Genomic DNA, 20,894 nt, shown 5'->3' with positions numbered 1-20,894 from the left:
ATTGGGCGTTCTCCCAAAGGTATATCTATGTCTCAACGCCCATTTACCTTACAATTATTGAGTGATACATGTTACTTGGGGGTCAAACCTTCTTCCACTCCAATGGAGCCTAATCCCAAACTCAACAAAGATGAAGGGGATCTCTTAGCTAACCCCACCATTTATAAACGGTTAATCGGTAAACTCATCTACTTAATGATTACTCGTCCTGACATTTCCTTTTCTGTCAACAAGCTAAGTCAATTCTTAGCTTCTCCAAGGACTCCTCATCTCAATGAGGCGCATCGTATCTTTCAATATTTAAAGGGCACTCCTGGCCAATGCCTCTTTTTTTATGCTCAATCCCCTCCTCACATAAATGCTTATGCTGAAACTAACTTTAACTGTGGAGATCTATCTCTCAAAATTTTTACAGATGCAGATTGGGCTTCTTGTAGTGATACCAGACGATCTGTGTCTGGATACTGTGTCTTCCTTGGACAATCTCTCATCTCATGGAAATCTAAGAAGCAAACCACTGTCTCTAGATCGTCAGCTGAAGCTGAATACCGTGCTATGGCCAATGCCACATGCGAGATCTCATGGCTTCTCTCCCTTCTGAAGGACTTTGACATTCAGCATTCGCATCCCGCCATTCTCTATTGTGACAACACGGCTGCTATACACATCTCGGAAAACCCGGTGTTTCATGAGAGGACGAAGCATATCGAGATCGATTGTCACCTTATTCGTGAAAGAGTCCAAGATGGCTCCATCAAGCTTATTCATGTCCCCTTAAAACACAACCTTACTGATATTCTCACAAAACCCCTATTTCCAAATCAGTTTCATGAGCTAATCTTCAAGATGAACGTAAAAATTTTATACTGTTCATCTTGAGGGGGTGTATTAGGAATATAAGTAGATTGTTGTAACTGTTTCGGGTGTTTGTTATTCTTTTGGGCCTTTATTATATATAATGGTCCTTTGTGTAATAATAGAACATATTGAGGTGTTTTTCTGTTGAGGAGTGTGTATTGTAACAGGCACACCTCCAACTCTTCCTCAATCTTCTTCCTCTTGGTTGAACGGTGTGAAATCTTAGGAGGATCGTGGTTCTTCTTCCTCGTACGGGCGTTGTTCTTCCTTGTGCTAGGCGGCGATGGTGGGTACCATTCAGAAGACCCTTCGGAGTTGCCATCGCTATCTTCTCAGGGGTTTGCTCACCGGTGCTCCTAAGAATAGCCATTTTAGTTATGGTTTCAGAGATGGGTTTCAGGATGGGGGTGGCTACGGGTTGACTTAAAACAATGGGATGGAGAGAAAATGGCTACGGGTTGACAATGGAATTTCGGCGTGGTGGATAAATGGGTTTCGAGTTATGGTTATTGAGAGGGAGGGAAAATGGGATGGAGAGAAAAATACATACTACGGGTTGACAATGAAGTTTCAACGTGGTGGAAAAGGACGACGACGGCCGGAGCTGGGCGGCGACGTGAAGAAGGAAGAGGGAAGATGAGGGTTTCAGGTGAGATTTTTTCAGAGAGAGGGAACATTTTTTTCGAGAGATAAACGAAGTAAATTCTGAAAAGTTTAATAGATATAATACACTGTATTGGAAAACCTAAATCTCGTGACGCAAGGAGAATATGGAACAATTTCCTTTTCAAAATAGTCCAATCAAATTTAATTTGGGAAACACACCAACTTTTAAAATACTTACCAAATATAAAGACATACAAAATAAAAAATAAATAATACTAATATTTATTAAAATAGGATGTGAAAATGGCGTGGTAATGTAAATAGCACACCCTAATATTATTGTAAATCTTATTAATTTTTGTTATGCAAAATGTAATTTTCTCAAAAAAAAATTGGACAGAAAGATAACTCTTAACAATTAAAAGAAATATGCATATTATTTTTTTTAGGGAAAAATCTTAAATTTTTTTTTATATATAATATTCACTTAAGTTCCGATAAGACAATTTTTTTTTTTTAAATTCATTACATGTTACAAATGATGTATACTTTGTAATACAAAACATGATAATGATCCCTAATTATATTTACAATTCTCAACCCAACACAGTCTACTAGGAACACCCATGAGAGAATAAGTGACAGACCTTATCATGAAGAGGAACAGAAACCACAGCAACACCACCACTTTGGGAGGCCAATACCATCACATTAGGGGACAAATACTTGCATATATACATATTTACAAGTTTTTGGCATGGTCCAAATTGAACCTCCAACCTCTAGGTACAAAGAAAGAGGCCCCATCGCTAGGATAAACCCATAAATGTTTCTCATATATGACATTCGATGATTGATTTGGCAAAAGTTATTAGTAGTGATTTAATTGATACAAAAATAATAATTTAAGGAACATAAGTGATAAAAAAAAATTAGATTTAAGTGATAGATTAGGCAAAGAATGAGGACTCTCTATCTTATATAAACATTTTTTTAATAGATTTAGAAAATGAGACTTAATTTAGGAATTATAAAAAATGTAAATAAAGACTTTTTTTTTCACTTGCATTGTTGTAACAAGGGCTCAAGAATCGGCTAAGTATGCATTTACAGTGGATAATGAGTTTACTTGGTTGGATGAAATTCCACATTGTAAGAAAAGAAAGATAGAGTGCCCATATAATTTTGTTTTAAGTGTAAATATAAGATGCATGATAACCAATGCTATTCATCCTATCCACTTCCCATGTAGTTGGCCGTGTTTGGATTAAAAGAGTCTCAAAATATGGTTTGAATATTACTAAAATAAATTCTTTCAGAAAAAATAGTGGAAGCTTAATAGCATAAATTAAACTATATAGATGCATTGTAATGCACACTGTACAATAATTTGAAACTAATAATGTAATGGGGGTTTTAATTTGTGGCTAGTACATTTTTTTCCCCAAAAGTAGGCTGATAATGGATATGATGGTCAAATGTTAATTGCCCAAAAGAGAATCCATTCAAATAGATAGTGGTACCTGTCTATAACTTATCACCCAAGATATATATAATAATAAAAAAGAAAAAAAAAAGATATTGTCAAGTTATAATATTTTAAAACTATTAATTAATACAATTGTAATTATCTTTTGATTTGTAAATATTGACTACTGAATTGTTTAAGGAACCTTATTTCAAAAACAAAAACAAAAAAGAATTGTTTAAGCAACCCACATGCTAAAATATGTTAAAAATATATTTCATGTATTAAAAAATTGCAAGCCTATGGTATTCATAATTTCCTAATCTATATTATAGATTATATATGTATTTATGTAAAAGGTGATTAATGGCAATTTATTATGTATGATTAACACATCGGGGATCACATTTGCTGAGCACATACATGTACCTGTCAAGGATTATTTAATATTGTAGGCTGATAAATATAAATATATACATTCTATATATATATATAATAGATTTGAATGAAATTAATACAAAAATTTAGTTATCTAAAATAAAATTGGCCCTATTAAATAAAAGTCAAGGCGTATCAACTACACTAATATCAATCAACATGAGAAATGGAAAGTTTCAGTAAGAAATTATATTTGTATTTTTTTAATAAGGAAAAATTCATGAACAATAAAAAGAAAGAAAAGAAAATGAATAAGAAAATCGCAAAGTAGCAATTAAAATATTGATTTAAAAAAATTGGTCATTCGATCGTTTAAACAAAGTATTATTTTCAATAATTTCTAAAATGAAATTAGAGTATCTGGCAATGAATCAAAAGTTTCCGAATGTGTTTACATGATTAATTAAGAAATTAAAAAAAAAAAAGTAAAAACACACCAAACCAAATAAAAAAAAGGGTTTATACATTTTTGGATTTTATATTTTGTCTCATTACGTGTTTAAACTCTGTGTTTTGATAAATTACTTTTTGAACTTTATGTTTTGTAAAATAATTGAAATAGAACCCTAAACTCAATTTTGATGAAGAAAAAAATTGAATATAACAACATAATTTTTAAGCAGAATGATTTTATTTTTATTCTGAAGTGTTAGTTTAGTAAATTATTTGTAATTTTAGTTGAAAAAATATTAACCAAAATTAGATTTAGAGTTTTATTTTAACTATTTTACAAAATATAAGATCTAAAAATAATTTGTTAAAACACATAATCTAAACAAATAATAGACAAAATACAAAGTTCAAAAACGCATATACCTAAAATAAATTTTTGATTAGATTTTATGGCAAAGGCAGCACACGAGGGCTAGGCCTTGTTTTTACATCGCACGTGTCAATCTGACGGCCAGTCTTTGTCCTAATTAACCCTTAAGTCTAAGGTAAAGCCCAAAGCCCCACGTTTTCAAAATATCACAATCTCAACCAATCATAATCGGCCAACTCAGCTTACATTCTCTACTAAAATACTATAAAACCCTCAACACTTCCTAAACTTTGATTGTTTTTTGGGGTCTGGGGGCGCAGGTGAGCATTTTGGTAATGCGAAGCACTAGATACAAACTCAAGTAAGACTAATCAGTACGTACGATCCTCAATAATAAACCCATCTCAATAAATCAACAAATCAGATTCAGCCACGTCATCGTCGTCCTTGTATTGCCACCGAGCAATCTTTCACCGACTATGTTCTTGACCTAGATATTGGACACGTTTCATTCTTACAGGAAGTAGACGGTAACTGTCGGGTTGGGTAACGGGCGTAACCGGTCCATTAAACACTGCAATTCCCGCTAGGTATATAAACAGCCAACCCGAAATTCTACCTTTCTCTCTTCCAATTCCAGTTTCCTAATTAGGCCCCAAAATAAGAAAAATAAAGCAACATTCGCTTTTCTCAGCTCCCGATTCCATGGTTAGTAGCTTCCTACATTATTATTTTATTTGTAATTTTTTTAATTAGTATTTTTTTTATGAACTTGGACTGCTCCGATCGATCTCTACCACTTTGAAACTTCAGTATTAAGCTTTTCTTTTCCTTCTTTGATTCGTGATCTTAACTCATGCTTTGTTAGTGTTGTTTTGATTATTTATAACTTGGTTTGTGTTTAATTTGGCGATTTTGTAATTTCTTGCTGAATTTTGGCTTCTTTGAGTTCGATCCTGGACTTCGATTCTCGGATATTAGGATAAAGTTTAGGCCAAAACTTGGGTTTCTTTTGCTTAATGGAAATTGTAGTGAACTAATTTGCGTTTGGATTCTCAAAAATTACAGTCTAGAGCCTTTATGTTAATGCTTACTTGATGTTCATAGCTGGGTAAGTGAAAATTAGGGTTTTATGGGGGCATGTTTGAAAATCAAGGTTTTTAGTCACTTAGGGCTTGTTCTTTCTTGTTTGCGTGTCCTTAGTGTAGTTATGCGGGTAAGGTTTATTTTAGAATGTGGTCTAGTTTCTATTTTTAGATTGGTTGGCCCCCCTGCTAATGGTTTTGCTCATTTTCGTTTATTTTAGATCCGTATGAGATATTGTTGAAAGCTCAAACAGATTAGTGGATATTATGTGCCATTAGGTTTGTAATAGTGTTACACTCTTTGGTGACATTATCGATTTGGTGAATTGGAAGTAAACAAAAATTATTTTCTGTTGGTATTGGTTACTTAGAGATGTTGTATTTATAAGCTGTTATTGGGGATTTTTTTATGTGGGTTTTGCTTGTGTATTGTATTCAGTGGCTTTGAGCATATTTATTCTTGTAAAAAACACTAGTAAGGCCTGGCTCTGGAGAGCTATTTAGACTCTGGCCATCAAGGGGCGGTGCCTCCCATGGTGCCTTCTCGGGTGGCTGGAGGGCTAACACAATCTTCCTCAAGTTCTGGAATTTTCTTTCAAGGAGACGGGCAGTCCCAAGCTGTTGTTAACTCTCACTTGAGCTCATCCTTCGCGAATTCTTCTAATTCAATTCCTGGAACTGGGCGTTCGAATTTGGGTCCGGTTTCTGGGGACATGAACAATGCAGTGTTGAACAGTGTTGCGAATTCTGGTCCAAGTGTTGGGGCAAGTTCTTTGGTCACAGATGCAAATTCTGCACTTTCAGGAGGTCCACATTTGCAGAGAAGTGCAAGCATCAATACAGAGTCATATTTATGTGTGCCAGCATCACCAATGTCATTTTCGTCAAATAACATTAGCATCTCTGGGTCATCGGTTATGGATGGATCATCTGTAGTGCAGCAGAATTCACATCAGGACCATAATGCTCAACAAGTACAGCAAAGTCAGCAGCATCAACAAGGAGCATCAAGTGCTACATCATTACCCACTTCACAAACTGGTCAAGTTTCACTTCCAATGGGTGTGCGCCTTCCTGGATCTTTCCTTCAGGATCCAAATAATTTAGCCCAGGTGCAAAAGAAACCCCGGTTGGATATCAAGCATGAAGATATTCTGCAACATCAGGTGTTACAACTCCTGCAGAGACAGGACAGCATGCAGTTCCAAGGCCGCAATCCACAGTTACAAGCTTTGCTTCAGCAGCAGAGATTACGGCAGCAGCAACAGATGTTGCAGTCTATGCCGCAGTTGCAGAGAGCCCAATTGCAGCAGCAGCAGCAGCAGCAACATCAACAACAACAGCAGATGCAGTTGAGGCAACTGCAGCAGCAGCAGGCTATGCAGCAGCCACAATCTGGAATAAAACGGCCGTTTGATGGTGGTGTATGTTCTCGGCGGCTGATGCAATATCTATATCATCAGCGGCAAAGACCAGCTGTGAGCTCTTTACTTTAATTTATTTGGATTCTTTTTGTTTCTTATTTGCTGAGAAATATTACACCTAAATAAACTATAAATAAATGTAACTTATATGCTATTTTTTAAAAAATTATTGTGTTTACATAATTAGTTTTTATGATGACTTGTATTTGACAGGATAATACCATTGCATATTGGAGGAAGTTTGTCGCAGAGTACTACTCTCCTCGTGCAAAAAAAAGATGGTGCTTATCTTTATATGAAAATGTTGGGCACCATGCTCTTGGTGTGTTCCCTCAGGCAGCTATGGTCAGTTTTTTCTCTAGCTGATCCCTATTTTTTTTGGTTAAGAGAGACAGAGCAGAGAGAGAGAAAAGTGGTGGTGTGTGTGATTTTAATTACTTATCTTTCTTATGTAAAACCATGTGGTGGTGGTTCTGACAATTGAAACTTTTCTTTAGGATGCCTGGCAGTGTGACATTTGTGGTTCAAAGTCTGGAAGGGGTTTTGGTAAGAAAATTGGACTACCACTTTATTAGTTTTTACCACAAGAAAATGTAATAAATGATATGGTTCATTATTTAAAAACTTCAAATAGCATGGAAGCAGAGCAGTGTGACATTTGTATGGGTGGTTTTTAGTGTTAATAACCAATTGAAATTCTTATATTTGTTGCAGAATTTTGCTCATCTTTTGTTTAACTTGGTATCTTAACCTTTAGGTGACTGATGATTTCCATTAATTTACTTTATTTGCTTTTATCTGAATTTATTTTTGCTGGGACATTTTTTTTGCAGAGGCAACGTCAGAAGTGCTCCCTCGACTTAATGAGATTAAGTTTGGCAGTGGAGTCATCGATGAGCTTATTTTTTTGGACTTGCCACGTGAAAGCAGATCCTCGACTGGTATAATGATGCTGGAGTATGGAAAAGCAGTACAAGAAAGTGTGTATGAGCAGCTTCGTGTTATTCGTGAAGGTCGACTTCGCATCATATTTACGCAGGATTTAAAGGTTAACAAGCTTTCCCGATTAATTTTTTTTACTTTCTGTGTCAATATAATGAAATATTGCTGTTTTCATGCATTTCCAGATCTTATCATGGGAGTTTTGTGCCCGTCGCCACGAAGAACTTCTTCTTCGGAGGTTGGTTGCACCACAGGTATACTTTTTTATGCAAAAAGACTTTGGATGAGTTATTATATAACTCATATTTAGTTATATATGAGTCGTTAAGAATTAACAATTGTTAATATTCGGTTTTTTTTTTCTTTTGCAGGTGCACCAGCTGGTTCAGGTTGCACAGAAATGCCAAACCACAATTGCTGAAAGTGGATCAGATGGGGTTTCTCAGCAAGATTTACAAACAAACAGCAACATGTGAGACAGTGATATCAATTTTTTTTTTCCTTTTCTTTCTTTGGTTAATTTTTTCCTGTATGCGGTGTCCTTATTCTCCCCATAGATTCCTTTATTTGAGTGATAGTTTTAACTAAGTCTAAAGAGCTAGAAGATCTATATTCCTTTCTCTGGCTGGTAGCTATCATAAAATAAGAAAAATATTGCAAATGAAGCACTGGGAGTTGTAACCACTAGTAAACGTCCAAGATATCCTATTAAACCAATCATTTTTACCATGCCTTTAGTGGATTGGGGATCATTTTTCAAAGAAAGGAAAAAGGTATATGTATTAAGATGTAGGCCTGTGAAATATAATTAATATCCTGTGAGGGGCTTCTGCACATTATTCTTTTTTAATTTTGACTGAGCTCTTAGATCTAGTCTTGTTTAAATTGCTTGGAATTGAGACAGACTGCAGTTGGAGTTTGAAACCTATTGTAATCAGTTTTGTATAGTAAAATTGAGGTTGAATGTTTTGCTTCAGGGTACTATCAGCTGGACGACAGCTGGCCAAGAGCATGGAGCTACAGTCACTGAACGACTTGGGTTTTTCTAAAAGATATGTGAGGTGTTTGCAGGTACAATTTTTATGTCTTTGTTCAGGAAATTTAGTGTGTACATTTTGTCTCTAGGCTTTCTTATGATTGTTGGCTCTTTAAATAGATCTCCGAGGTCGTGAATAGTATGAAAGATCTGATTGATTTTTGCGGGGAGCACAAAGTTGGGCCTATTGGTAAATTCCTTTTTCTGAAAGTTTCATTCTGTTGACGTGGTTTATCAGATTGCTTGTAAGATATTTAGGGATATGATGTATATATATATATATATATATATATATAAAATGTTTTTTGGGTGGCAGAGATATGATAGTCACTTTGAAGATATCATGGCTGCATACAAACTGCAGTGTTTCTCGTATTTTGAGTTGTACAAAGCAGTCTTTACCTGTGCATATTTCTCTTTCCCGACGGAGATCCTTTTTTCTTCAACATATTAGCTTTTATATTTAATGGAGCCCTTAAATTTTATGAATCGACTGTTTAGAATAATTTGCTCAGATTTAATTTCCAGTCAATATAGATCTTTAACTTTGGAAGGTCTGTTCCTTTTACTTTATAAATTTTTATATGCATGCAAATATATATAATTGAAATCATTGATTCTAACAGTAGTTTGTCTGGATTTTTTTCGTTAATACTTTTTGGCAGAGGGGTTGAAGAATTATCCTCGACAATCTAGTGCTGCCAAGCTACAAATGCAAAAGATGCAGGAAATGGAGCAGCTAGCGAGTGTTCAGGGTATGCCAACGGACAGGAATACTCTTAATAAGCTAATGGCATTGCATCCTGGGTTAACTAATCAAATGAACAACAACCATCAAATGGTTAACCGGGGAGCTTTAAGTGGTTCAGCACAAGCTGCTATGGCACTGACTAATTACCAGAATTTGCTCATGAGGTCGAACTCGATGAATTCAAACCCCAACTCTCTACAACAAGAGGCTTCATCGTCCTTTAACAATTCCAACCAAAGCCCCTCATCACCTTACCAAGGAGCTGCTTCTTTAATACCAGGATCCATGCAGCACGTATCTGCTAGTGGCTACTCTAGCCCTCACCTACCTCCACAACAGCAGCAGCAGCAGCGCTCGATGAGTTCTAATAACATGCTACAACAGAACCATCCACAGACCACTCAAGGCAACCAGGCCTTGCAGCAGCAGCAGATGATCCAGCAACTGATGCAGGAGATGTCGTCTAATAGTGGAGTGGTGCAACAACAGTCTCTCTCTGGAGGAAATGCTAATGGGGTGAGGAATGGAACAAGTTATGGGGGTAACACTTCAGCGGCAGCTGCAGCTACAACTGCCAATGTAGGAGGAAGTAATGGACCTGCCCCAAGCAGGAGTAACAGTTTTAAAGCTGCATCGAACAGTGACAGTTCAGCAGCTGGTGGTAACAATGGATTCCACCAGAGAACACCAGAGTTGCCCCAGAATCTTCATTTGCAAGGGGATATGACAACGGACATTTCCCATGAGTTCACGGAAAACGGGTTTTTCAACAATGATCTTGACGATAACATGGGGTATGGCTGGAAGGCATGACTAACAAAACTCGGTCTAATTATTTGCGATCCAGGCCGCACAAGTGGGCAAAATATATCTTTGTACAGGTCATTTGAGTTAGCTGCTTTCTTTACCCCTATCCTTTGGGTTCTCCCCCTTTTTTGTTTTGTTTTTTTTTTAATTTTTAAAGTATGGAATTTGTGGTGACTTGGCCCCCGCTTGTACTTCGGTAGGATCATTAGCAATCTTTTTTTTTTGGTTTTCGGTCGCCCAAGTCTTGCAAGTGTAATCTATTGGACAAAAACCTATGAACAAACAGATTTCGTATTAACATGTTTTTCATCTGGTATTCACCAACTCTCTGTGAATGCTGGTTTTTACCGGTGTTTATAATCAACATTTCAACGGCTTCCGAACATGGCTTAAACGTACACCAATGGTGGCTAATATTTGGAGTTTTACAATTACCATTCCTGAGGTTTAATACTTTAATTAGGTAAAAGAAACTGTACACTACTCGTTGGGTGTTAGGCACAATGGTCATAGATTAATTGGAATTTGGCCCCTAAACTGTGCCATCTGCAATTCATAGAAATTATTATAAGAAAAATCATTAGTTCATGTCTACCATAATATAGATAAATAGCTTTCGTTGCACTCAAAAAACCTCAATTTCTGTAACTTTGCTCGAGTATAGGATAATATCTGCAACATCGGGTGCACACAATTTCAGAGCCGAGGCTGGCCTTGCTGGGTTGGTGTTGAAATACTTCCAAAGTTGTCAGTCAAATCTTCCTGGATTTGGGGAATATCTCATTAATTCAAAGGAAAAAAGAAGGAAGAGTAAAATAACCAACAAAAGATTGTTCAGCATTAAACACATAATTGTATACTAATCATCTGTCTTCCATTTCAGTTTCCATCACTTTCCACGATGTCACTGAGCTGGAGTTTGTTATTTCGAATATATTCAAGTAAATAAAAAATCTAGTCAAGACGGAGATCCTAGATATTTGTTCAACACCATAAGTTCTCAACCTAATTTTCATAAATCTGGAAATGATTGTGCACAAGCTAGAAGACTCACCGTTTCTGAATAATGCTTCAATGAGCATTTTCCCGATGGTTCATGCATTTCGACATCAAAAGTAGGCAAGAGTGGTCTCCCCACGACTTGGACATGAGCGATACTGTACCATGGTTGGTACAAAAAAAAATGTGTTTAGAACAGGCATAATGAAAACATTTACAAAATTATCTGTAGCTTTTAACAAATCAGGAATATCTTAAGTTACACTTCTGCATAAATTCCTTACTATTACTCTCAGTGATTCCAGTTTTATCTCAATAACGTGGAAAACAAGCTGGGACATAGAAGTTTCTTATGAATCCTGTTGTATCGTCCAAAGAAACTTTAAAGGAAAGCACTGGAACTACTAGATTTAGACACCAAGTATAACTGTAAACGAACAAATCATAAATGAAATATTGTTTGTGTACCAGATATAATACAAGTTGTCTATTTCTTGTTTTTGGACCCTGCCCAAAAGCTCAACTAGCAAATATCCTCCAATACAGAGAGCAGGTTCCGGGAGCTCAAACTTTTGCAGAAAACTTTCCTGTTTCATAGCAGTAAGCTATTATAAGTGTAAAAGTCATGCATGACATTATATTAATAAGATTGCATTTCAATATACATATTCACTTAAGCTTCTACTTCTTAAATTTGTACATTTATAATGGTGTGGAAAAGTTTCAATGTTACATGGAACATCAATTCAATCAGATTGTGGCTGAAGAGAGGGGAGAAAGGGGAGACTTGTATATACTCATTATTACTTGTAGGGAGAAAGGGGAGACTTGTATCTTTTTAAAGTCTGAACTTGTTACTAGAATGAAAAGAACATAAAAATAAAAGCATCTCAGATTTCCGATCCAAAGTGGAACAAACTCAAATGATTAATGTATTGAAACAAACCTGAACCATTGGGAATTCACGTGAGATGTATGTCCATACAAATCTATCGTCTAGCAATGCGTGATCCTCAGATTCATTATCTGAAAAGTCAGTGTCCGAATCACCAAGATTTCTGAGATGGCCCATTCTAAATCGGACAGCTTTACATGAGTATATTGGGTAGTGGTACTGAAAATATGCTGATATGCAAAAGTAAATTTTCTGATAAGCAAGAAGTTCAAGAATAATAATAAAAAAAACACTAAACCACAGATGAAAGATACAACAGAGTAAGAATAAACCTTGGAACGGTTGAACATGGATTTCAGTGACCAGACACAACTTGGTCACCAACTCATAAAGCAGTGTCTCAGGAACAGAAGGTTCACGTTGCCCACTGCTTGACCAGTATGAAGCCGCATTCTGATTTCTATCCCCTGGTTGTAACGTATGCACAATGCTTTCAGTGGGGTAATTGTCAGTGCTGGATGCACTAATGGCAGTCGATAAGCAATCATTTCTAATGGCAGAAGAAAGCGCTTTCGCTAAAAAAGAAAATATTTTATGGTTCCTCTTTAGCAATTCGAATTTGGTACTGTTTCTAAGACCAACATCTACTGGTTCTATCATGTTGTTTACTTCAACATCATGAGCAGCACCAGATATTTCAGGAAACTTCTTCAAGCAAAGCTGTTTACAGATGTCATGTTCAATCACTGCACAATGTCAACAAATGACATCAGAATTGTTTAAAGACTGAAATCTAGATCATGCATGCTCTATCCAAAACCATATTAAAATGTCATTTAAATAAATTAATTGAAATAAAACCACCACATGTATGATCAATTTTATCTATTGATTCCTTTGATATATCCAAAAACACAAAATAAGTCAAAAGAAAATCAGAATCGGTTTATGTATCATTCTGAGAGAGTCAAATTGCAACACCATCAGCATTAAAATCAGTCCATCCATGGATTTTGACAAGGGCCATTAAGCCACTAGGGTTAAAAGCATTCAAGAACCTAATTGTCTTACAATTCACGCTCAAGGGGTACAGAAAGCAAATAGCAAAACACTTAAAATTGACAAAAACCGTTCACCAAAATGCTCATAACGTAACATCATGGGCTTACCAAATTGCCGCCAGAGCTTTGAAACAGAGGAAACACGGACTACATCAGATGAGTCATCTAAATAGGTGAGAATCTTTATTGATATGTCTTCCGCAAACCAGAAGATAAAATCACCAGTGTTATCCACTTTAGGCATCTTAAGAAAGAATAGTAAACCTTCCTCCAACCTCAAACAACCAAATTCACACTGCGAAAACACATTAATTAAAGCATATGATTAAGCTTGAATTCAAAATAAACCAACCCCAAAAGCCAAACGAATGTACAGCTTTAAGACCAAAAAAAAATTGAAAAAAGGGATATATTCTTTAAAATCCTTATAAGAGAAAACATCAACGACATGAGAGCTAGATAAGCTTCCACCTTAAAAATCTGTATCAAAGAAACTCTTTTGATAGATGTGAGGAACTAATGCAACAAAACGATTAGAAAACTGGACCCATGAAACAGTTGATTATCTTACAAAAATTAACAAGCTTATAGCAAAGTAACCATACAAAATAAAATCAACCCAAATGAAAATACACAACATAAAGTAATGGGAAAAGAAGAATATACCTTAGGGATTAAGAAGAAGGGGAAAGCAATACAGTTCTCCTGAAAGGAACAATGGGATCTGAAAACTAAAAAAGCGAAAGGAAACTCTTTGCGAGACACGAAGAAAGATAAAGAAAGATGTAAGCTTTGTGATGACCGACTGGCCTTTTCCAAGCTTTAGATGACAAATGAACTCAGTAATTTGGAATTGGATTCATGTAATTATGTTCATATTATTATTATATTGGGTATTCATTAATTTAGATGGTTCCTATCCAATCAGAAAAGCATTGTATAAATTATTTGCCAAGTATATGTGCGTATTTTTCATTTTTATATATATTTTAACAAACAAAAAAAATAATTAAGAAATTTTTTACTGATGTGAAAATTGTAAAAAAAGAAAAAGAAAAAGAAAAAAGATTGATTGGATTTTGGATTGGACAAAAGGCTGCATCACAAGAATTAACAAAAGAAGATAAGACAAAGTGTATTTACATATTATTCGAATTGGTTTGGTGGTCCATCCTTGTTGGATGGTAGTAGTTGAGTTTAGATTGAGATTGAGATTTCTTCATTTCATTTCATGTCTCCCTTTCAAAGAGTATTGACATCACTAATCAATTCAATTGAAGATTCTCGCTCTTTTATATAATCTATAACATAACAATATTATATACAAATGAACTATATTACGTTCTTGAAAGGAAAAAAGTGAAATTTCATTACATTTGACTTTCATTTTATGCAATTATGCAAAAAACTTTAGACTAAATGCATAATTCTTTTTGAAAATATAATAAATTAATTGCTAGTTGTCACTCACATTTATACACTTGTCACATAAAGAAAACACACACACACCCACTAAGATTTCAACAACTTATTAGAAATCTCAGTTGGGTATATATACACAGTATCTAAGCAGAGACCACCTTTGGTGTGTGTACAATCAATTTGAACCATTGAAAAGTTAATCCTGACGAGCATGTTAGGATTTTCCACTACAAAATCACCCACACGGTAATGGACCCAATTTCCATGGTTGTTCAAATGACATTCTGATGAAGCCTTATGACCGTTGGATGTTGACAAGTGGAACCGAGCTGGCTTTAAATCCCACCCATGAACTTGATCAAGGTTACAAACTCTTCTCCCAAATCTTCTTGAAGCTTTGCCTAATTGTAGTCGAAAGTACAGGCTATAACTCCCTGGTGCCAACTCTAACTCCAACTCTCCTATCACTTCAAACCACCAAATTTGTTGTAGATAGGCCACTGTGTGGAATCTGTATAAACATAAACACGTACTACAACTTAATGACAAACTTTTTAATTAATTCTTTTTTATTTATTCACACTAAATTATAGACAAACAAATATATTTATATTTTAAATTTAAACACCGTATGATATATTTCTTTAACAAATTATGGTGAAATTAAAAGTCGGTTTTTTTAAAATTTCTTTAAATAAGAGAAGCTTGAAAAAAAAACAATTAGGTCATCAATGAAGATTTCGAATATATATCACCACTATACAAAGAAAGCATCTACAAAACAGAAGAAATGGATAAGATCAAAAGAAAATGCCTTAATTCGAAGCTAAGTAATGGTGTGAATAAATTAATGGATAAGCTTACTAGACTATGACAGAGAATATCATCTTCTAGGGCCCCGAAATGTCGTTGTATAGTTCCTTATAATTGATTTGTCTGTTTGTTTAAAAAAAAATCAATTATTCTTGAATTTTTTATTATAACAGAATTAATTCTTAGATCTTTAAAAAAATAACTTATTCTTGGGTTTTAAGTATAGCTAAATTATAATATGTTCACCTTCTTTTTATTTTCTAACAAAAATATTTTTGTACGATAATGTTTATGTGTATCAGATAAATTCCATTTCCTCTAACAAACCTATAAAACACTCATCATTTTAAGTGAATTCATGCTATATGTCGATCTAAAAATTCAAAATTATCAGATTAATTTTTTTAGTCATATTATACGTTAATAATATCATCAATTCGAATAATCTAATCAAGTATGTTTTGTTCATTTTTATGGGATATTAATGGCATAAATACTTAATATCTAACTTATATTTTGACGTTATAAGCAATATTTATTTTTTATTACAACGGTTACTTTTTCTCGTTAAATGACAAATATCAAACATATTAATGGCATAAATACCTAACTTTATGTATAATTGTTGGAATTATATACCTAACTTTTAATTTTTGTAGCATAAATAATTAAAATGGTACAAAAATTAAAAGTTAGGTATATGAGTGCAACAATTACATATACACATGTATTTATGCTACTAATATCCATATTTAAAAAGTTTAATATTTTCGTGTTACCAGAAAAATAGTAATTGTAAAAAAAAAATAAACGTTAGGGATTTATGCCGTAAAAAAATAAGTTAAATATTTAAATATAATAAACTTTCAAATTTATGCTGTAAATATTTTTTTATGTATAAAAAATGGATTTAAGTACAATAACTCCATAGTCCTAAACATTAAAAAAAATTGAGGAGCTCCATTTCCAAATGACAGAGAAAAGCAACAATTATAAGCCACCTTTAAATTACTTAAGAGCATATGATCACACACAAAAATTCAAAATCCAGCAATTTCCAGGAACTTTCTGCCTTCAAATGTAATACTAAATAAGACATTTTTCAATTTGTCAGAAAAAAAAAAGATATTTTTCAAAACTAAATTCATGTATCCTGTTGTCTATAACTAAAAAGAAAAGAAGAAGAATAATAATGGACTCTATAGGGGTACTTCTGAAAAAAAAAAGACGATTGATTAAAAGAACAACATTCTTCTTCTTTATCCTATTTTTGAATAATGCAAAAAGCACAACCATATTGTTTAAATTGCAAAAAACGAATTTCAAAGATAATCCATATTACTAAAACGAATTAAATTGCTTGTGCAAATGAGTTTTTCCTATAAATATAAATATATATATATATAAATGTAAGGAATTGAAATGAGTTTCTGACCTTGATTCTTCAGTTGGTATGTAATTCCAATACCTTCGATCATCTATTCCAGTTATCCTCAACGCCTTTGATGAAATCGACAAACAAAGTTTCCCAGTAGTCTTCTCCAACCAAGCTTCCTATTGGTTGACAACAACATCATTTACGTGCTCATAATTATAAACAATCACAACATCACATTTGTAGATATCAGTAAATTAAATTAAGCAATATATATATTACCTTGGTACCACCATCGAAGCGATTTGGCTGACACAATTTGGAATATATAAGTTTCTTAGGTATGTAGTTTTGAGATTGATATTGAAGAAGAAGTAGTTTCTCAACAAGAAACTTGTAATTGGATGGGAGCTTTGACTCCCAAACAAAATCAGCTAAAGAAGCACCATGAAAAGCACGGTTCAACAAAGCCAATTTACAGATCTCAGGTGGATTCAAGTACTTTATTATGGTTGAGATACAATTCTCCGGCAAGTCATCCAGCATCGTATTCGCCTGCTTCGAACAGCGAAAGTTTATTCCAATACCAATACCAATACCAGCACTAGCACTACTCTCTGCTGATTCAGCCAACACTGAGAAACCAGCCCGCATAAAACAGAGACTAGTTTCTTCTTCTTGTTTTCTTTAACTAATTGAAATGTAATATGAAGAAAACCAATTAATAGAGGTATTCAAAAGACTAAATTGTATGTGGGTATTTTCGAAGTAAAACAAAAAACAAAACAGAACGAACAAGTTTAGGGGTAGAGAAGAAGGTGATAAAGGAGATGGGGAGGAGGAGCCATTTTCATCAAGGAAAGAAAGAGAAAGGGATAAAGTAAGCTTTTTGTTAATAGGAATCAACGCGAAGAGTGTGCATGGAATTTTTATATATAAATAGAGTAACGAGGTAATAGACACTTGACGTTGAGGTGATACTGTTTTTTAAAACATTGAGCCTTGTTTTTAATAAATATGATTTGTTAGATTAACCTGTAAAATTATTATGTATAATATTTATATGCATATTTTTTATTCACATATTATTACTCATATAAATATATATTTTTTGATAATTAGTATATTTAATTATATGAAAAAGTTGTCAATAAGGATTACTACATTTTTAATTAGTCCCTTATTATAAAAGATTTCAACATGTAATTAATTTTGTTTTTAAATTTTGATTTTAAATAAAAAATACTTTCAAATATAAAAATTGAATTATTTGCTAAAAAAATGCTCAAAGTAGGTATATGTTATATTTGATATTAGTTTAGGACTTGAAATTACTATTTTGCATTTAAAATTGCTTTTATTTTGTTACGAGCATTGCTTTTATTTTGTTACGAGTATTGTTATTTGATATCTTAACGTGCCTAACATTACTTATGTAGCATATCACTATTGATAAAAATTAATATCAATTTGAAATAATTTAATTTAAAATAAAATATGTGAGATTCGATATTGATTCACACCAGCAATGATATGCTTTATTGAGTAATATTAGGCATCTTAAGGTATGATAGCAATAACCTTTAATAACCTTTGTTATATAGTTAAAGTTTGAAAAATGAGTTTAATAATAATTGTGTTAGTAAGTAATTAATAAGTGTCTGGCAAAATTTTAAATGTGGTAAAGTAAATGACGATTTATATTATAAATAGTAAAATTTAAATGTTTGTAGAGTAGGTACCTTGTATTGGCGTGTAGAGTATTCTCTAATAAATTCTGTTTAGGGTAGGGTAGGGTGAGACTATGAAAAACATATACTAAATGCGATAGACTACAGATATAGATTTATCATACTCTATCCAATTATATATTATTATTCTATATAAAAAGTGTGTAGATATCATAAATTATTGATTTTAACCGTTTATTTTGTTAACTTTAATGGAATATTATAAATATTTAAATGAATATACATTTAAAACTAATTGAAAATAGATATTTATTAATTATATTAATATAAATTCAAATGATATAAAATATCATTATTATAATAATATATAATATAAGACTAGATATTTAATAATTATATTAATATAAATATAAATGTTATAAAATACTATTATGATAATAATATATAATCTTAATTTTTTAATAATTATATTAATATGAATTAAAATATTATTATTATAATTGTTGTCCATATTTTCCACCAAGAACACGTGATATTGTCAAATGGGCTTCATAAACTCTCAAGAGAGGCCCGGGCCCAACCAGGGCCCAATGAACACTGAGCAACCAGAGGCCTGCCCAGACCCATCCTAAGTTCAACAACTGGCAAATAATCCAAGTATAACGAGATCCCAGACCTGAGATGAAGGCCCAGACCAACTTCATGAGTGCACACAACTTCCATCCTCCAGGATGTAGCTCGTGATGGTGGACATCCCAGTCCAAGGGTCGGATCCCACCATGTGGGATTCGAATGGAGTTTCTAGGTCCATCCTCAGATTTCAACTCGCTACCAGGATATACCCTTCGATCTGTCATCGCTAACTGATGTTCGCCTTGGTAAATGAACCCGGACCATACGTCCTGGTAGGATAAGACCAATACTTCACCTGGCTGACGTGTCCCCGAGAAATCCTATAATGACCCGACCTACTCTAAAGACCTTAGACCATTAAAAACTACTACGCATAACTACTATTTTGGAATACATACATCAAATAATAGAACTTTATTAGAAAATCCAAAATACGGGATCCCATTGTTATTACATAAAATCATAAAGAAAACAAAAACCTATAATTAGTTGTTCAAATACTAAATGCGGAAAAACATAAATACATAATTGAAAAAACTTGAAACAAAACGTCATCCTCGCTCTTTCCCATCAGTCCATTCATTCAATTCTCGCCCAATACACATGCCAAAGCTGCCACGAATCCGTCCCGCCTTCCAAGCTCATTTTCCAGTACCATCTAAAATAAAAAGGAATGAGCCTAATGCCTAGTAAGGAAAATCTACTAAAACATATCATAAAACATAAATCATAAAACATAAAACATAAAACGTATGATGTAAAAACGTAAATCATAGAACATAGGAATACAATAATAATGGCCATTAACTCATTACCATAGTATGTGATAGAAACCACCTAGGTCCTCTTGCTACTGTTCGAGGCAGGTTAAATCATAACTAAAGTCTACGATAATGATAAAAATCTTGGAATTTGCTTATTTGCTATCTAAGCAACTATATTTCCCAAGCGACTACAACATAAAACATATACATATATATACATACATACATACATACACATAGCATATAAACATTATCATAACACATAAAATCTAACCTATTTTCCTTACCAAAAACCGGGATATTGAGACAAGAGCGGAATTGGAAACTCTAAAAACTTTAAGTTTCAAGAAACTCAAACACCTTAGATAGATTAGAACTTTGATCTACACCTCAATACCGAAAGATCACTCTATCTTACTTCCTAAGTGTTTAGAAAATCTTAGATTGGAAAGCTTTTAACCCCAAAACCCTAGTGTTTCTCTCTAGAATGAACTTAGTAGCTTGGAGGCTCTGAAGAATGCTTGAATGGAAAAGGCTGAGTGAAAGGTCCTATTTATAGAGTTAAAAGAGTGAAACTAACCCTTTTAAAATGAATAAATAAATGAATAATAATTGAATAAATTTGAATTTTCTGTTCAACAGATGCCCAGAACTCGGTCAAAAACGTTCAAGAGCAAGTCCAAGTTGTTGATGGCTGTTTCTAGCTCAGATTCCACGGTTTCAAATATGCCAAAGGGATTTGATATATCACCCCTATAGGCAATATATCGTCTGCCACTATATCTCGAACCTCTGTGGTTTCGTTCGTGCGAAGTCGACGTGTTTTCTGTATCACTCATAGGCGATATATTGACCCTTAAAGCTGCGATATATCGGCATACACTGATATTTTAAACACGTTTTTGCACACTTCAACACACTTGAAGTTTATTAAAACATCTTTGACCGAATAAAATATGATCCTAACAGCTGCTAGAAGGTTCTAGACCTTCTAGATCTATCCTTTATTAATTTATTCATCTAAAATCCTTAAATCCTTAATAAACATACATGTGACAACTGT

At 33.7% G+C, this 20,894-nt stretch overlaps 3 protein-coding genes across 5 annotated transcripts; 1 reads left to right on the top strand and 2 right to left on the bottom strand.

Moving 5' to 3' along the window:
* Nucleotides 1-4,714: 4,714 nt before the first annotated feature.
* LOC133834776 (probable transcriptional regulator SLK2) lies at nt 4,715-10,494 on the top strand. 2 transcript variants are annotated; one of them, XM_062264520.1, is made up of 10 exons: nt 4,715-4,841; nt 5,658-6,696; nt 6,856-6,987; nt 7,140-7,188; nt 7,476-7,690; nt 7,770-7,838; nt 7,956-8,056; nt 8,562-8,655; nt 8,741-8,810; nt 9,286-10,494. In XM_062264520.1, the coding sequence occupies exons 2-10, from the start codon at nt 5,752-5,754 to the stop codon at nt 10,182-10,184; spliced, it is 2,574 nt and encodes an 857-aa protein (XP_062120504.1). In that variant the 5' UTR covers nt 4,715-4,841; nt 5,658-5,751; the 3' UTR covers nt 10,185-10,494. The 2 variants fall into 2 exon arrangements, with proteins under 2 accessions (XP_062120504.1, XP_062120505.1); XM_062264521.1 differs by having other exon boundaries at nt 4,779-4,841; nt 5,440-6,696.
* A 178-nt stretch (nt 10,495-10,672) lies between these two features.
* LOC133834777 (F-box protein At4g00755-like) lies at nt 10,673-14,038 on the bottom strand. 2 transcript variants are annotated; one of them, XM_062264522.1, is made up of 7 exons: nt 13,800-14,038; nt 13,242-13,428; nt 12,405-12,818; nt 12,124-12,302; nt 11,646-11,764; nt 11,233-11,335; nt 10,673-10,940 (listed from the first exon to the last, which is right to left on the bottom strand). In XM_062264522.1, the coding sequence occupies exons 2-7, from the start codon at nt 13,375-13,377 to the stop codon at nt 10,875-10,877; spliced, it is 1,017 nt and encodes a 338-aa protein (XP_062120506.1). In that variant the 5' UTR covers nt 13,378-13,428; nt 13,800-14,038; the 3' UTR covers nt 10,673-10,874. The 2 variants fall into 2 exon arrangements, with proteins under 2 accessions (XP_062120506.1, XP_062120507.1); XM_062264523.1 differs by lacking the exon at nt 13,800-14,038 and adding an exon at nt 13,605-13,736.
* A 412-nt stretch (nt 14,039-14,450) lies between these two features.
* On the bottom strand, nt 14,451-17,635 carry LOC133834778 (F-box protein PP2-A13-like). Its single transcript, XM_062264524.1, has 3 exons — nt 17,026-17,635; nt 16,804-16,922; nt 14,451-15,066 (listed from the first exon to the last, which is right to left on the bottom strand). The coding sequence occupies exons 1-3, from the start codon at nt 17,395-17,397 to the stop codon at nt 14,646-14,648; spliced, it is 912 nt and encodes a 303-aa protein (XP_062120508.1). The 5' UTR covers nt 17,398-17,635; the 3' UTR covers nt 14,451-14,645.
* Nucleotides 17,636-20,894: the final 3,259 nt, after the last annotated feature.

This window comes from Humulus lupulus, chromosome 5 (genome assembly GCF_963169125.1).
Source record: "Humulus lupulus chromosome 5, drHumLupu1.1, whole genome shotgun sequence".
Lineage (NCBI taxonomy): Eukaryota > Viridiplantae > Streptophyta > Magnoliopsida > Rosales > Cannabaceae > Humulus > Humulus lupulus.
Note: the sequence above shows the minus strand (reverse complement) of the source record. Positions and strands in the feature narration are given on the sequence as shown.